The sequence below is a fragment of the Nerophis ophidion genome, linkage group LG21 (genome assembly GCF_033978795.1).
Source record: "Nerophis ophidion isolate RoL-2023_Sa linkage group LG21, RoL_Noph_v1.0, whole genome shotgun sequence".
Lineage (NCBI taxonomy): Eukaryota > Metazoa > Chordata > Actinopteri > Syngnathiformes > Syngnathidae > Nerophis > Nerophis ophidion.
In genome coordinates this window covers 12,969,852-12,987,415 of record NC_084631.1, presented here as the reverse complement: position 1 = coordinate 12,987,415, position 17,564 = coordinate 12,969,852, and the positions used below count along the sequence as shown (strand labels likewise).

Below are 17,564 nucleotides of genomic sequence, written 5' to 3'. Positions count from 1 at the left end.
ATCACTAAACCTTTTTTTATTCAAGTAAAATACAAAATGGACACTATTTATGTAAAATAAACAATGGACGTTATACTTTTGTAACGGTTATTTTATGTTTAGATTTTCAGTCGTACGAACCTAAATAAAGGCAGAAGTGTAAATAATAAAACTGAGGAAGGAAGGAAAAGCATTCAAAAGAAGGAACATCACTCCTCAACAATATTGTTCAAGCTTCTGTTTCTTCATGCTGTTAACGGTCTAGCTGCAGTAACTGGAAACGAGTAGCGAGGGAAGAATAATTAATTTATTGGCAGTACAGCGTGAAAACTGATGTGTTTCTTTGCAATTAAGTAAACACAGTCTCAAAGGAATATAACCTGCTGTGGCACTTTTTGACAAAACAAATTTCGATATCCAGTCTCCTGGGCTCTTTAAACTGCGATCCTCTTCATTATGTAGTTAAATAGAATTAACATTTCCGTTTGGCTGCAAATTCTACAGCGGAATCGAGTGCCCAAACAAAGAATCCCGTGTGTTGGCGACTCAGTCTCTGTGCTTTTTTTTTGTGTTGCGAACAGCTGCAAATTACGACACTATGATGTCACAATGATGTCACAATCTGTTAGGGTTGGACCCCCAGGATGCAGACACAGAGGCAACGTGCAGGAAAAAGACCAAGAATCAGGAAAAAGGCAACACTATCCTGTATGACAAAAGAAAGTTCTAAGTCCCGACAGTCTGATAAAGAGGAATTCAAGAAAGAACTTAAAGTAAGAAGGTATCGTCTGTGTGGCTTTTTTCATCCCCACCCACACTGGTTTAAATGCAACTTAGATAACGGGTTTCACTATATAAATCGCTTTGAGTCTCTAGAGAAAAGCGCTATATACATATAATTCTGTTCACTTTACTTCACTAAAACAATACCTGATGAATTGACATACTTTCTTGGCAGAAAAGTCCATTTTAAAAGATCGAGAAACCAGTTCTCTTGGGCAATGTATTTGCTTTTAAATTGAATTACTACTAGGGCAGCACGGCATGAAAGTGGTTAGTGCATGTGCCTCACAATAGGGAAGGTCCTGAGTAGTCCTGAGTTCGGGCTTGGGGTCTTTCTGTGTAGTTTGCATGTTCTCCCCGTGACTGTGTGGGTTCCCTCCGGGTACTCCGGCTTCCTCCCACTTCCAAAGACATGCACCTGGGGATAGGTTGATTGGCCAACACTAAATTGGCCCCGGTGTGTGGATGCGAGTGTGGGTGTTGTCTGTCTGTCTGTGTTGGCCCTGCGATGGGGTGAGGACTTGTCCAAGGTGTTTGTTCCCCGCCTTCCGCCCGAGTGCAGCTGAGATAGGCTTCAGCAGGCCCCGCGACCCCAAAAGGGACCAGCAGTAGAAAATGGATGAAAGGATTAATCATTTTAAAATTTTTGACTTGTTGTGGTATGACTACTGCTGTTTTGTCGTATTGTCTTGTTGTAATTATTTTTGTAACTTTGTTTGAGCCGCCCTCTTTGGCAGGTCGCTCTTGAAAAAGAGATTTTAATCTCAATTAGTCTTTACCTGGTTTAATAGAGGAAATTGATTGATTGATTGATTGATTGATTGATTGATTGATTGATTGATTGATTGATTGAGAAGAAACATTAAATATTGCTCAGGATTTTTAAGAGACATATTTAAAGAGTGTTTAACTGTTTTTTCTGTTTTATTTTGTAAAATGTTTAGAATGTTTTTTATTGAGTTGAGTGTTCATTTTGCTTCAAGTACACTTGCTTCAAGTACAAAAAATACTAAGTCTTTCACCAGAAAGGATGGGGCGAGGTACACCCCTTTGTCCACAACTGTGTGAGCAAATAGTCAAACAGTTTAAGAACAACGTTTCTCAAAGTGCAATTGCAAGAAATTTAGGGATTTCATCATCTACGGTCCATGATATCATCAAAAGGTTCAGAGAATCTGGAGAAATCACTCCACGTAAGCGGCGTAGCCGGACACCAACATTGAATGACCGTGACCTTCGATCCCTCAGACGACACTGTATCAAAAACCGACATCAATCTCTAAAGGATATCACCACATGAGCTCAGGAACACTTCAGAAAACCACTGTCACTAAATACAGTTTGTCGCTACATCTGTAAGTGCAAGTTAAAGCGCTACTATGCAAAGCGAAAGCCATTTATCAACAAGATCCAGAAACGCCACCGGCTTCTCTGGGCCCGAGATCATCTAAGATGGACTGATGCAAAGTGGAAAAGTGTTCTGTGGTCTGACGATTCCACATTTCAAATTGTTTTTGGAAATATTCAACATCATGTCATTTGGACCAAAGGGGAAGCGAACCATCCAGACTGTTATCGACGCAAAGTTCAAAAGCCAGCATCTGTGATGGTACGGGGGTGCATTACTGCCCAAGGCATGGGTAACTTACACATCTGTGAAGGCATCATTAATGCTGAAAGGTACATATAGGTTTTGGAACAACATATGCTGCCATCCAAGCGCCGTCTTTTTCATGGACGCCCCTGCTTATTTCAGCAAGACAATGCCAAGCCACAATCAGCACGTGTTACAACAGCGTGGCTTCGTAAAAAAAGAGTGCGGGTACTTTCCTGGCCCGCCTGCAGCCCAGACCTGTCTCCCATCGTAAATGTGTGGCGCATTATGAAGCTTGAAATACGACAGCGGAGACCCCGGACATAAAACAAGAGTGGGAAAGAAATCCACTTTCAAAGCTTCAACAATTAGTTTCCTCAGTTCCCAAATGTTTATCGAGTGTTGTTAAAAGAAAAGATGATGTAATACAATGGTGAACATGTCCTTTCCCAACTACTTTGTCACGTGTTGCAGCCATGAAAGTCTAAGTTAATTATTAATTGCAAAAACAAAATTAAGTTTAGGAGTTTGAACATCAAATATCTTGTCTTTGTAGTGCATTCATTTGAATATGGGTTGAAAAGGATTTGCAAATCATTGTATTCCATTTACTGCGACGAGGTGGCGACTTGTCCAGGGTGTAAACAGCCTTCCGCCCAATTGTAGCTGAGATAGGCGCCAGCGCCCCCGCAACCCCAAAAGGGAATAAGCGGTAGAAAATGGATGGATGGATGTATTCCATTTATATTTACATCTAACACAATTTCCCAACTCATATGGAAACAGGGTTTGTACTAACTGTCAGAAGTTTTACCACAGTTATCATTAATATCGTTTCAAAATGGTTAAAGGTTAAAAATGCTGATACTTAAAATGTTTAACTTAATGATTTATTAATGATTACATTTTTATCACAAATATAATTAGCCAAAACACAGGATGGCGATGTGACAATTTCAATTAAACATTTAAAGTAGTTTCTACTACTATAATTAACGACCAGATAGGAGTACGCCCACCCCCACCCCCAAATTTAACAAGATAATAAGCCACAAGGCGCAGCAGAATTGGGGTAAACAACCAGACTAACCCAATTACTTAACATAGGAGGGCCACAGACAATAGACAAACAATCTGTTCCTCACTATACAATCCCTGCCGGTCTCTATCCAGTAGCCTGCAGCCCTTACATAGCAAAAATAGGCCAGCCTATGAGAAGGGAATAAATATAAAAGTTATTTTTTCCTCTTGGAAACTGGGCAGCATACAGCATTTTAAACATGTACGCCATCATAGCTGTAAGTAAGCTACTATTTGTGTTCTGACTGTGCAGGAAAAAAATACTCCATTGTGCATGAGAAAATTAGTAAGTTTCACACATCTAAATGAATTAGTCGTTCCAAGAAATACACACAGTACGGAAGCTGGCCACCAGTATGTAGAGGATCATTTTATCATGTACTCACCATAAACATAACAGAGAGGAAAAAAGAATAAAAGCCTGCACAAACAACATGAGCGAAAAGAGACCATCACAATTTGTTTTGTGGGTAAAATTGTTGGAGGCTCAGCATGAAAGATGAAATATGTTATATATATATATATATATATATATATATATATATATATGTATATATATATATATATATATATATATATATACATAAATAACATATTTCATCTTTATATATATATATATAAATATATATATATATATACTTATCATATATACATGTACATATATATACATATACACATACATATACATATCAATCAATCAATCAATCAATGTTTACTTATATAGCCCTAAATCACTAGTGTCTCAAAGGGCTGCACAAACCACTACGACATCCCCGGTAGGCCCACATAAGGGCAAGGAAAACTCAAATCCAGTGCAGTGGGACGTCGGTGACAATGATGACTATGAGAACCTTGGAGAGGAGGAAAGCAATGGATGTCGAGCGGGTCCAACATGATACTGTGATATATATATATATATATATATATATATATATATATATATATATATATATATATATATATATATATATATATATATATATATATATATATATATATATATATACATATACACACATATATATACATATACACACATATATATATACATATACACATATATATATATATATATATATATATATATATATATATGTATATACACATACACATATATATATACATATATATATATATACATATATATATATATATATATATATATATATATACATATATATATATATATATATACATATATATATATATACATATATATATATATACATATATATATATATATATACATATATATATATATATATACATATATATATATATATACATATATATATATATATATATATATGTATATATATATATATACATATATATATATATATACATATATATATATATATATATATATATATATACATATATATATACATATATACCACATTTTCCGCACTATGAGGCGCACCTAAAAACCTCAAATGTTCTCAAAAGCTGACATTGCGCCTTATAATCCGGTGCGCCTTATATATTGACCAATATTGAGCCACAATAGGCAGTAGAAAATGGATGGATGGAGGTCTCGCAACTACGGTAAGCAGCCGCCAACTTCTTTTTCCCTCGTGGAAGAAGAAGCGCGCGGTGCATGCTGGGATATATGACTGCGGGAGGCATGCCGTTTCTGTGTGTTTATGTAAAGACCCCAAAATGTGGATTAAAGTGGGCAGAATTATTATAGGGTTCCCAATGTTAAAAGGACAAAGCCATTGTTTACAAATTTGGTAAATAAATAACCAAAAAATTTATATTTTGTTGTTTTCTTAACCGTGACCTCTAAACCGAGGTACGTACCGAACTGAAATGTTTGTGTACCGTTACACCCCTAACATATATATATATATATATATATATATAAGTATATATATTAGGGGTGTAACGGTACGTGTATTTGTATTGAACCGTTTTGGTACGGGGGTTCCGGTTTGGTGCGGAGGAGTACCGAACGAGTTCCACACCAACATATGAAGTAGCCGCCTATGCTAAAGTCTTAACAAGCTGCTCCGCACCGTCCGCCTCAGTCTCCTGCACAGCACCCAGCATTGTCCCTCCCACACAACCATCTGATTGGTTACAACAGTAGCGATAACAAGCCAATCAGCAGTGCGTATTCAGAGTGCAACTAGTCAGCGCTTCAGCGTCGAGCAGATAGGCGTTTAGCAGGGGAGCAATGGACTCTCCCCAAGTTATACTAAACACTTCCAAGTCAACTACTTTCTAAACATCACTATGAGCCTGTTGACCTTCTAGAAAAGCTCACTCGCAGTGTTGGCTTTAAGTGAAGGCTAGTTAGCTTTTAGCGTAACGTTAGCTGAAGCAGCACAAAAGAACATTATGTTAAATGAAGAGTTTCTGTCTCTGATAGTGTATATAATAATGTAAGTGCATTATAAAGCCTACATGAACTCATATTGCTATTGTACTATTTTTCAGCTATAGTTACATGAATCATTAGTAAAGTAGCAGCCTACTTTTGAATGGCAAGGTCCCTGCTATCATATGTTGATACAAATATAAAATTAAGATAATAAAATAATCAACTACAGGCTTCCGCAATGATGTAATAAATTAAGCATGATGAGTTGACTTGAAACTGTTTAATGCTGCACTTTTTATATGTAAAAGAAAAGTTGTGTAATTTAATTTCATCTAAGCAACAACTTGAGGCAGTTTAATGTGGATTAACGTGGGCAGAATTATTATAGTGTTCCCAATGTTAAAAGGATCAAGCCATTGTTTACAAATTTGGTAAATAAATAACCAAAAAATGTATATGCTGTTGTTTTCTTACTGTACCGATAATGAACCGAACCGTGACCTCTAAACCGAAGTACGTACCAAACCGAAATTTTTGTGTACCGTTGCACCCCTAATATATATATGTGTGAATTGTAAGGTATGATCGCCTGATTATGTTATCTCACAATTACCTATGGATTAGATTTTTTTTTTAGATACAAATAGATGGGTAACATACTTGCTTCTAAAATCATAAGTGGGGGGACAAGCATTTTATTCTGAGAAAAAATGTTTGGGATAGAATGTTAATGATACAGGAGTGTTCAAATTTTTTTCCAACAAGTATTTTTTAAACTTAAATGTCAAAATATACAACAACATTTTAAAATATATTAATTTTGTAAAACAATGCTAAAAACAGACATTTCATATATTTAAATACAAAACTTAGTGTCAGCCTTGTGTAAAAGATGACAAAGTGCATTAATATGAACTATTAAACGGGTTAAAAAAAATAACAGTGAAAATGTCAAAAAAGAGCAAAAAGACGTAATGTAATAAGAAAAAGCTAAAATTGTGATACTAATACCACTTTGTCACTTATATCACAAAGTTGAACCTAAGTTTGTATACGATAAATATAAGGTCCCATTATATTTTCTTAATGAAAAAAAAAAAAAAAATCGAAACAGCAGCTGAATACTATGACTTTTCTGCATACCTCTTTTCCTTGGTGCAAAAAGTTTAGACTCCCTCGAGTTAACAGTATTACATTTTAGCTTTTTTTCACATTACATCACAAATAGTTTGTACATTTTTTTTTTAATGTAAATCCGACAATATGCTGCGGGCCAAAAAAGGGGGCTGCAGCCTACACTTTTGACACCCCTTAATATAATGTTTTTTACATGGTCGTATATTTCTTAAGTTTAAAAGACATGCAATTGTATGTCTTTTTCTGTCAAAATTGAAAAAACACATGCTTAGTAAAAAAGGTGAAATGCTTCATTGATGCACATAATTTCCAGGATTTTCAAGGGTCACATTAAGCGATATGGCAGGCCATATCTACCCCCTGGGCCCTGAGTTTGACACACGTGCTGTATTAAGCTGGCGACAAGCTGTCTGTCTTTACGGGCCTCCTGACCTCCGAGCAAGGATCCGTCTTGTTGTGAAAACATCAAGTAACTGTTATGGTTATTCCTAATCACTGCACAAGACTCTTCGCTCTAAACGCTTGTATTAATATGATAATCAGACATCCGGTAGGTTAAATCAGTCCCACAAATTCCAATGGCTCCACCTTGTTTTTTTTTTTCTTTCCAAGATGGCGCTGCTGTAGTGGCTGCTGTTGGCAGGAGCTCTGCGCTCTTGTGTCATCCTTTTGTGTTTCCCTCTTGTTTTCATGTCTTATTATATTTTTTTGCCTTTTGGTCCGGGACCCTTTGGGACTGTGTGACAAGGGGTGCCACTTTCGTGACCTCTGTGGTGCTTTTTTTGTGGACTTCTGATCTGCCTCCTGGGAGCCTTTTGGCCATGGAGACCATCTGCTGGGTGTCTGCCACATCAGAGTCGGTTTGGAGGGACTGGCGAAGATGCGGATGAGGGGACAGGACTGCAGAGATTGGAGGGACTGGAGGAGATGCGGATGAGGGGACAGGACTGCAGAGTTTGGAGGGACTGGAGGAGATGCGGATGAGGGGACAGGACTGCAGAGTTTGGAGGGACTGGAGGAGATGCGGATGAGGGGACAGGGCTGCGGAGCTAGCACTGAGCGCTGGGACGGAGAGGCTTTGTGGTGTCTTGGCTGGGTGAGCAGGTGTCGGACACCTCAGTCACCTTGGACGTATCCTCACTCATCCATGCGGACTGGACACTGGCCGAAAGTGGAGTCGGCTGTCTTGGTTGCTTTGTTGGGTCTGCTCCTGTCTCTGGCCATGCTCCCTCCACCCCAGCGGACGATAGCGTGGAACACCGCAGAGGCCACCACAGTGGATGTTTCTTTTACTTTTTATTCGTAGCTGTATGTAGAAGTGTCTGGTTGTATCTGCTGCTTAATGTCTTTAATGTCCTCTGTGTTCTTTGATGTTTCCCTCTTACACACCTGGAAGAGGGATGTGTACTATGGCTATTAGTTTTTGGTTTTTTTTCCCCTTGGCCTCAGTCTGCACCTCCTCTCCAGGGCCCAGGCTGAGACCGATTTTTTTATTTTATTTTAATCTTCTATTTTTTTCTCCCATTCCCCCCCCCTCTTTGTTTACCTGTATCTCATCTTTTTTGTAAGGGGCGCTGGAAGCCGGCAGACCCGTCAGCGATCCTGTTCTGTCTCCCTGTAATGTGTGTCTAAACTTGAATGGGATTGTGCTGAAAATTTTAATTTTCCTGAAGGAACTCTCCTGACGGAATAAATAAAGTACTATCCAAACCACCTTGACTGTTATTCTCTGGAATAGCCCTCACCTCCGTGAAGACTCGTCTGGCCATGAACATGTTTTTACGGACCAAAATTTAAAAACAGTTTTCCTTATGGACTATAAGAAGAACTAATAAATATTGGTCAAGGCTCAGTCTTTGGCGGAAGTTGGCTAGTGGAAGCTGCGCTCATGGAGCTAACGCTTAGGCTTTTGCGAGAGTGAGACCCACGCTGTTTACCGGCATTTGCCTGTGACCTGTTTTAAATACATTTTGCTAAATGTTTCAGTAGGACATGGCCCTCTGACTGTTAAATTGAAAAATTCAGGTAGAGTCTAACCCAGGGGTGTCAAACTCATTTTAGCTCAAGGGCCGCATGGAGGAAAATCAATTCCCAAGTGGGCCGGAATGGTAAAATCATGGCATGATAACTTCCAAATAAAGACAACTCCAGGTTGTTTACTTTGGCCAAAAATTTAACAAACACATTGTGAAAACGTACAAATCACAAATAATCCTCTGGAAAAAACACTTCAAGTTTGTTGAAAATTCTGACGAAATTGGTGCAGTTTCAAAAACACAATGAGTTTAGACTTGATCTCAGTTTATCTACAAAGCCAGGATTAAACATTAAGTCGCAGTCTTTCTGGGATTGAACAAAAAACACAACATGTAAACTCTTCGAGGTATCAAACACCCCCTTTTTCATGGGGTGGCATGGCGTAGTGGGTAGAGCGGCCATGCCAGAAAACTGAGGGTTGCAGGTTCGCTTCCCGCTTATTGACATCCAAAATCGCTGCCGTTGTGTCCCTGGGCAGGACACTTCACCCTTGCCCCCGGTGCCGCTCACACTGGTGAATGAATGATGAATGAATGATTGGTGGTGGTCGGAGGGGCCGTAGGCGCAAACTGGCAGCCACGCTTCCGTCAGTCTACCTCAGGGCAGCTGTGGCTACAGATGTAGCTTACCACCACCAGGTGTGAATGAATGATGGGTTCCCACTTCAATGTGAGCGCTTTGAGTATCTAACAATAGAAAAGCGTGACATAAATTTAATCCATTATTATTATTATTATTATTATCATGTCCACGTATCAATCCAGAGTAAACCCAACAAACCGTGAGAATCGGAGGTAAAACTATTCAAAAGGGTTAAGTTTTCTCACTATATTTTCATACCTTAGTTGGCGCCTGTCGTGGCGGTAATCCTAGAACCTGTTGGTAGAACACTTTATTTCACCGGTTTGGTCCATCTAATGGCTCTGATATTCCCAAGCGTTTTGGGTGTATAGAAAAGAGTTTTATCTATTTATATTTATTATTAAATGGAAAAAGGACGACAACGAGGCATCTTGCAATGGTAAAAGTTGATTTTCAAGACAAAAAATTATTTTCAAGGTAAAAGTTGATTATCCGAGTACAAAAGATACTACCGTCTATTCTTAGAACCCACAGAAAGACAATATTGGGGGGTAAGGGTGCCAAATAACGACGTGTTTCAAGCGGAAGACACAAACCTCTTGCTGATCCTAACAGAATTGCTATTGTGACATCCAGTGGACACATTCAGAACAGCAGTTTCTTTCATAAAAAAAAAAAAGGCAACTCATTTTAATACTTGGCAAATTCATCAGGCGGGCCGGATAAAACCCATTGGCGGGCCTTATCCGGTCCACGGGCCGTATGTTTGACACCCCTAGTCCAACCCTGATTTCCACAAGCTGAAAAACAGCAGTAGAATGTCATCGCCACGACGGCAAACTGTCTGTTTTTTTTTTTATTCAAGTCATGGTGTCGGTTTCGACCATGCACCAAATATACACAAAGCTTTTATTTTTGCTGTTTTCCGCAACGTGGCAGATCAATTTAGCTAATATCACTTGTGTTGGTCAGGGAGTCAAGCACAGACACAAAATAAATTATCCAGTTTACTTTCAAAATAATATAGTCCATCTTAGAGGCGGATCGTATTTTACACTTAGAAACGTCCTGTTGGGCGGGAAAAAACATGAAGTCAAATTGTCAAAAGGTTTTTCACCTCAAATGGATGAGGACACCTTGATTCTGGAGGTCCAAAATTTAGGAAGTGTATACAAGAGTATCCCAGGCAGCTATTTCGAAACCTGTGTCAAACGCCAGCCGATACGAGGGCTGGGGAAGCAGAGGAAAGGTTTGTAGGAGTTGAATAGTGTGTGTGTGTGTGTGTGTGTGTGTGTGTGTGTGTGTGTGTGTGTGTGTGTGTGTGTGTGTGTGTCTGTCTCATTCTGTAAGGAAAAACTGTTGTCTTTTCCCCAAGTACGGATGGGAATTGAAAACCAGTGTTCAAATTTAACCACACCAACCGCAGAAAATGCCACAACCGCACTTGTCACTTTCCGTAATGCCCGAAAAGAATTGACCAGCATCGACGGCAAGAACATACCGTGACCTCCCATGACTTTTTACCTGCTAATGGTCAATTGTATAAATAGAAAGAGAAACACACCGACCTCACTTATTTTCTTACAATTCCAACTGTTTAAGACAACGCATAATTAACCCTAATCAGTATAAACAACATGGGCCAGCCATTTTGGAAGTGTGTGTCAAAGGTTAACCAACAACAAGAACAGCCGAGTTGCTCCGAGATTTTCCGGGAGATACACGAGTTGCATCCGGGTCTCGCAGCCCACCAGGTATTTGGTGAATAGGTCAGGCAGCTCTCAAAATGCCGAGTAAGGAACAAATCGAAAAACAAAAACACGAACAATTAGAGGCTGTTGAGAAAGAGTAGCAAGTTACACAACTTCTTTCGGTAGGTCAATTTCAGTTTAAATGGAGTGCTAAATTAGTTGATCGTTTGCACTCAAAACTCAGCAGTTCTAGACCTGTCAATGTCTGTCTGTCTTCATGTGCTGTATCGTGAATGTTTATTTTGATTCATGGCTGTCAACGAACACATATGCAACATGTGGATTTGTTTACTTTTTTTGTAAACTAACATAAGTCGCTGATATAAACAATAATGGAACGAAAATTGCATGGCGTTTTAAATATTTGTTTATACACAACTTTACCAAAGTTTACTACAAGTTAGACTATCATATGGCATATGACCTATTTAAATTTATTGACATTTGATTGTGTGTGTGTGTGTGTGTGTGTGTGTGTGTGTGTGTGTGTGTATACACTTGCCTTGGCGTTAAAAAGTAAATATTTGAGGCCTGTGCTATTGTTTGTTAAATTGAAATGAATGCCTTTTAATTTAGATGAGCATGACGAAAAACATATTTTGGCTGTCTCCGGGCGGGCAGTTCCCACTCCAGTTAATGCTGCTAGATGATTGTCACCATGCAGCAACTAAATTTGTGGTCTATTGGCTACAGTAGACACTCCTAATTTTAGGTAGGCAAATTGTAGTCCGATTTTCTCTTAGTCATTATATTATACAAGTGAAATTTACAAAATAGTGATATCGTATACAAGTCCATTCATGTCAGCAATTAACTTTGAATGTGAAACTAACATGTGATACTAACTCATTAAATGCAATGTGAGGTATGCCAAGCCTTTATTATCATTTTGATGATCTTGATATACACTTTTGAAACCCCACATTTTGAAATTTTCTATTCAAGGTTTTCATGAATTTTAAGTCACAATCATCAAAATTATAACCAATAAAGGCTTGACATAACTCACTTTGCATGTAATAAGTTGATATCAAATGTTACTAAATGTTACATCCTTTTGTAATTTCCACATGATTTATTTAGTTAAATTCTGCAGAAGAATATTTATCTATTACATTTATTAATCTATTTTTAAGTACCTTTTTTTCTTCTCTGTGGCCCTACTGTAGGCTTTCTAAGGTCATGTTCCCAAATTTTGAAAGAGACATTTAGGACCAAATATACAAAAAAAAATTAAAAATCTGTTAGGAGCCGCAAACATTTTTTTAAAGCCTTATATAAGTGTAATAATGAAAGCACCACATGATGTGTCTATATTGGCCTACTACAAAAATGTCTGTGTCGCAGGCTGATGCAAACCTGCATTGACAGAAATATTGAAACGTAATATTTCATCTACACATTTTTACAACATTGGAAAACATTAGTAGAATGGAGGCTTCTCAGAAAGTGAGATAACTCCTGGAAATTACTGGAATTGAATGGCTAAAGGTATAGATGTGTGTGTGTCCTAATTATAAAGGAAATGTCAGGCTGTCTTGTTTTAATGGATTTAGTACAATCTTCGCAAGCTGGGTAACGTTTGCTGTTGTCTGGAACAACATGGCACACAAACAGCTATCAGAAATGCAGCCAATATTACATACAGATAATGTGTCATGATACATGCAAATATATATTAAATACAGACGACATAAGTAAAGGAAATTAAATGAGCTCAAATATACCTACAAACAAGGCATAATGAAACAATATATACATACAGACTGCCTAAATAGCATGTTAGCATCGATTAGATAGCAGTCATGCAGTGACCAAAAATGCCTGATTTGCACTTTACAAAAGTCAGTAACATCAACAAAGCTCACCTTTGTGCATTAACGCACAATATAGAACGTTTTTTGGACAAAACGAGAAAAATTAAATTACATAAAACACATCTTTCTGTGGCAGTGTCGGAAAAAGTCGTACATGTAAATAAAGTACAGTGAGACCACCAAAATTAGTTGGACAAAACGGAGATCGCCAAATACTCATCAGTGAAGAATATTTCTTATAAACAGAGGGATTTCTAACATTTAGGAATGTTTGTGTCATGAACAGAAAACATATCAAAACTAAAAATATATTTTCCCCTCATCTTTTTCCATTTTTGTAATTTTTTTAAAAAGCTCCAGGGAACGCCAAGGCAGCGCGAAATGCAGCTGTAGAGCCGCGGGTTACCGACACCCGCTCTAACTACACAAAATTGATGCTAATCCGCCCTTTTTTCTAAATAAATATCAATAAAAAGGAACCTAATCGTTAAACATAATCGAAAGTGAAATCTGAACCAAAAATATCAATTCCCAACACTAGCCACAAGTAGGTCAAGATGGGCCCGCTAGTGGGTATTGATGGACGGCAAAACTTGACACATTCCGCCGTGTTTACTTTATCACACGATTAGGGCTGGCCCGATATCAATATTTTGGTGATTAAGCCACCATGTATTTCGATACTTTTCAAAATGAAAGGCACCATAAAATGTTTTTGTTGCCATGGGGGCGACGATTAGTGATTTATAAGTAGCTAAAAAAATATCTTTGACAGATGTTTGTCACAGAGCGGCACTTCAGATCCACCTTTCTCATTAGATTTGAAGCCAAAACACAAAACAAGTTCTCCCTTTTCTTTCTCCACAATGTTTCACCTGCAAGTGGTCTCCTGTGTGTTGACTGTCAACATGTGTCTCGGCACACCTCGGACGCATGAAGAAGAAAAAAGTACCATATTTCCTTGAATTGAATTCCACATGAGTTGGGGAATTGTGTTTGATGTAAATATAAACGAAATACAATGATTTTCAAATCATTTTCAACCTATATTCAATTGAATTTTCTACAAAGACAACATATTAGAAGTTAAAACTATTAAACTTTTTTTTTTTTTTTTGCAAATAATCATTAACTTTAGAATTTGATGCCAGCAACACGTGACAAAGAAGTTGGGAAAGGTGGCAATAAATACTGATAAAGTCGAGGAATGCTCATCCAACATTTATTTGGAACATCCCACAGGTGTGCAGGCTAATTGGGAACAGGTGGGTGCGATGATTGGGTATAAAAGCAGCTTCTATGAAATGCTAAGTAATTCACAAACAAAGATGGGGCGAGGTTCACCAATTTGTAAGCAAATTGTCGAAGAGTTTTAGAACAACATTTTTCAACGAGCTATTGCAAGGAATTTAGGGATTTTACCATCTACGGTCCGTAAAATCATCAAAAGGTTCAGAGAATCTGGAGAAATCACTGCACATAAGCGATTATATTACGGATCTTTGATCCCTCAGACGGTACTGCATCAAAAACAGACATCAGTGTGCAAAATATATCACCAAATGGGCACGGGAACACTTCATAAAATCACTGTCAGTAACTAAAGTTGGTCGCTACATCTGTAAGTGCAAGTTAAAACTCTAATATGCAAAGCCAAAGCCATTTATCAACAACACCAAGGAACGCCGCCGGCTTAGCTGGGCCCAAGCTCATCTAAGATGGACTGATGCAAAGTGGTAAAGTGTTCTGTGGTCTGACGAGTCCACATTTCAAATTATATTTGGAAACTGTGGACGTGGTGTCCTCCGGAACAAAGAGGAAAATAACCATCCAGATTGTTATAAGTGCAAAGTTCAAAAGCCAGCATCTGTGATGGTATGGGGCTGTATTAGTGCCCAAGGCATGGGTAACTTACACATCTGTGAAGGCACCATTAATGCTGAAAGTTACGTACAGGTTTTGGAGCAACAAATGTCATCCAAGCAACGTTATGGACGTCCCTGCTTATTTCAGCAAAACAATGCCAAGCCACGTATTACAACAGCGTGGCTCCATAGTAAAAGAGTGCAGGTACTTTCCTGGCCCGCCTGCAGTCCAGACCAGTCTCCCATCAAAAATTTGTGGCGCATTATGAAGCGTAAAATATGATAGTGGAGATCCCAGACTGTTGAACGACTAAAGCGCTACATAAAACAAGAATGGGAAAGAATTTCACTTTCAAAGCAGCTTCAACAATTAGTTTCCTCAGTTCCCAAACGTTTATTGAGTGTTGTTAAAGAAAAGGTGATGTAAAACAGTGGTGAACATGCCCTTTCCCAACTACTTTGGCACAAGTTGCAGCAATGAAATTGTAAGTTAATTATTATTTGCAAAAAAAAAACAAAGTTTATGAGTTTGAACATCAAATATCTTGTCTTTATAGTGCATTCAATCGAATATGGGTTGAAAATGATTTGCAAATCATTGTATTCCGTTTATATTTAAATCCAAAACAATTTCCCAACTCATATGGAAACGGGGTTTGTAGTATGCTCCTGCCTTGAATTACTGTCGGGTCTAACTCGTTTCCCACAATAATTAGCGCATGCTTAGTATTACCGCCTGGTCAAACTCGTGACGTCACAAGTGACACTTCCCCTGTCATCATTTTCAAAATGGAGGAGGCTGATTTCAATACCGGTAATTTGAAATCGCTTAAAGGGAAAAAGATTAAGAGCTATTCAGTAGGATTTAAGGTCCAAGCTTACATCACACTCAAATGTTTACTGCGTACCTTTGGTAAGTGCCGGAGTGAGAAGAGGTTTTAGACTAATTAGCGCATGCTTACTTTTACCGCATGCCTTTGGTAAGCGCAGGAGTGAGAAGAGGTTTTAAATTAATTAGCGCCCCGGCGGCAATTCAAGGAAATACGGTACTTGTATTTTTCAACTGCGGTATACCTTTTTTTTTTTTGAAACTCATTAGTACCGCAGTTAGCCCTGCGATGAGTTGGCGAATTGTCCAGGGTATACCCCGCCTTCCGACCAAATGAGGCTGGGATGGCTCCAGCACCTCCCGCTACCCCGAGAGGGACAAGCGGTAGGAAATGGATGGGTGGATGGATATTACCGCAATACTTAAGTGGTACAGATTTATCGAACAACCCTACACGTGAGTATGCGTGGTTTTGCGATTTGTCGCAAAACTCCTCGCTATTTTGTGCCAGCTACGTTTTGCTGCCATTCCGCATCCTGTGGAAACAGTATCTAAGTATTCAAGGCCTTGTGCAGGTAAACTCTGAAAGATTACTGCAAACACAATTATTGCTGGATAAATATTATTGAAGACCAGACTGATATCATGAGGACCAGATTTGGGAAGCGGACCGCCAGTTGATTGACAATGGCAACAATGCAGCTGCCGTTATTTTCTTGTAAAAATCATTAGGTAGATAAACAACACAAACACCAACAAAAACATTTGGCCATCGAGAAACGAGGAACTGAATTGCTCAGTTGTTCGACTCCCTTAATGTTGCATTGGGAAAGAAATGACCGGTTTGACAACAAAACACGACCATTGTGGTCTGGGGGATTTTAGCACAAATAAACTGGGGCTAAATGAATGGCTGTAGATGAATATAGTTATTTTCTAAAACACAAAGTAAGTTTTAAGACATCACTACACAAGCCAACCATTATTCCGTTCATTTATTGGGTTTCCTCGGTGTTAGCTAACATTAGCATCATAGCCACGCAGGGCTGTCCAAATTCAAAGGCACCACATCCCTATGGTGTCATCTCTACGAAATATCCCTCTGACATCTTTGTATGTTCGTTTCATGGCCAAAGGTAAAAATAAGTGATGTGTAGATACCTGTCGGGGCTGTCGATCCCGGGTCTGCTATTCCAGCAGTCGCCATTATGGTTTGACTGTCTCACAGCACAGTACCGACACTTTTTCAATCCCGTGCTCCTTGGGTCGTCGTGGCACCACAGCGGCACCCAGTGCACAGAAGAGGAAGTTACATGTTTGTGAGCAGTGAATTAATTTCCATCCTTTATTGAGCCGAGGCAGGTACAGTATTTACATTCCACAAATCTCACCGAACGGCATCCAAGCAAAAATTGAACGGCGTGGTTAATTGGTTAATTGTATAACTTCTGCCATTGAAATGTGTCTGTCAGTGGCATAGAAACAAAGTTATTAAATCACTGCACACCAATGTAACATTTTTATTTAAAAAGAATTAGACAGTTTATCCTGGCTTATTTTGCACTGTTTCAAAAGCCTTATTTGTAACGTTTTGTTTGGTTTGGTCTTAAGAGTTTGTATTCTTAGTCAAATTTATAATAGTCATGTGTCATTATGTGACACTCATGGTTTACATCAAGTTAAAGTTAAAGTACCAAATATTGTCACAGACACATTAGATGTGGTGAAATGTATCCTCTGCATTTGACCCATCCCCTTGACACCCCCTTGGCAGCGAGGGG

At 38.6% G+C, this 17,564-nt stretch overlaps 1 protein-coding gene across 2 annotated transcripts in view; it reads right to left on the bottom strand.

Moving 5' to 3' along the window:
- Positions 1-17,078, bottom strand: part of LOC133539781 (phosphatidylinositol 4-phosphate 5-kinase type-1 alpha-like) — a 90,308-nt gene extending 73,230 nt beyond the window's left edge. Inside the window, exon 1 of one of the 2 annotated variants that reach the window (XM_061881948.1) lies at positions 16,945-17,078. In XM_061881948.1, coding sequence (XP_061737932.1) covers positions 16,945-16,990 — 46 coding nt within the window. In that variant the 5' untranslated portion in view covers positions 16,991-17,078. The remainder of the gene's footprint in view (positions 1-16,944) is intronic. The other variant, XM_061881947.1, reaches the window with a different exon arrangement.
- Positions 17,079-17,564: the final 486 nt, after the last annotated feature.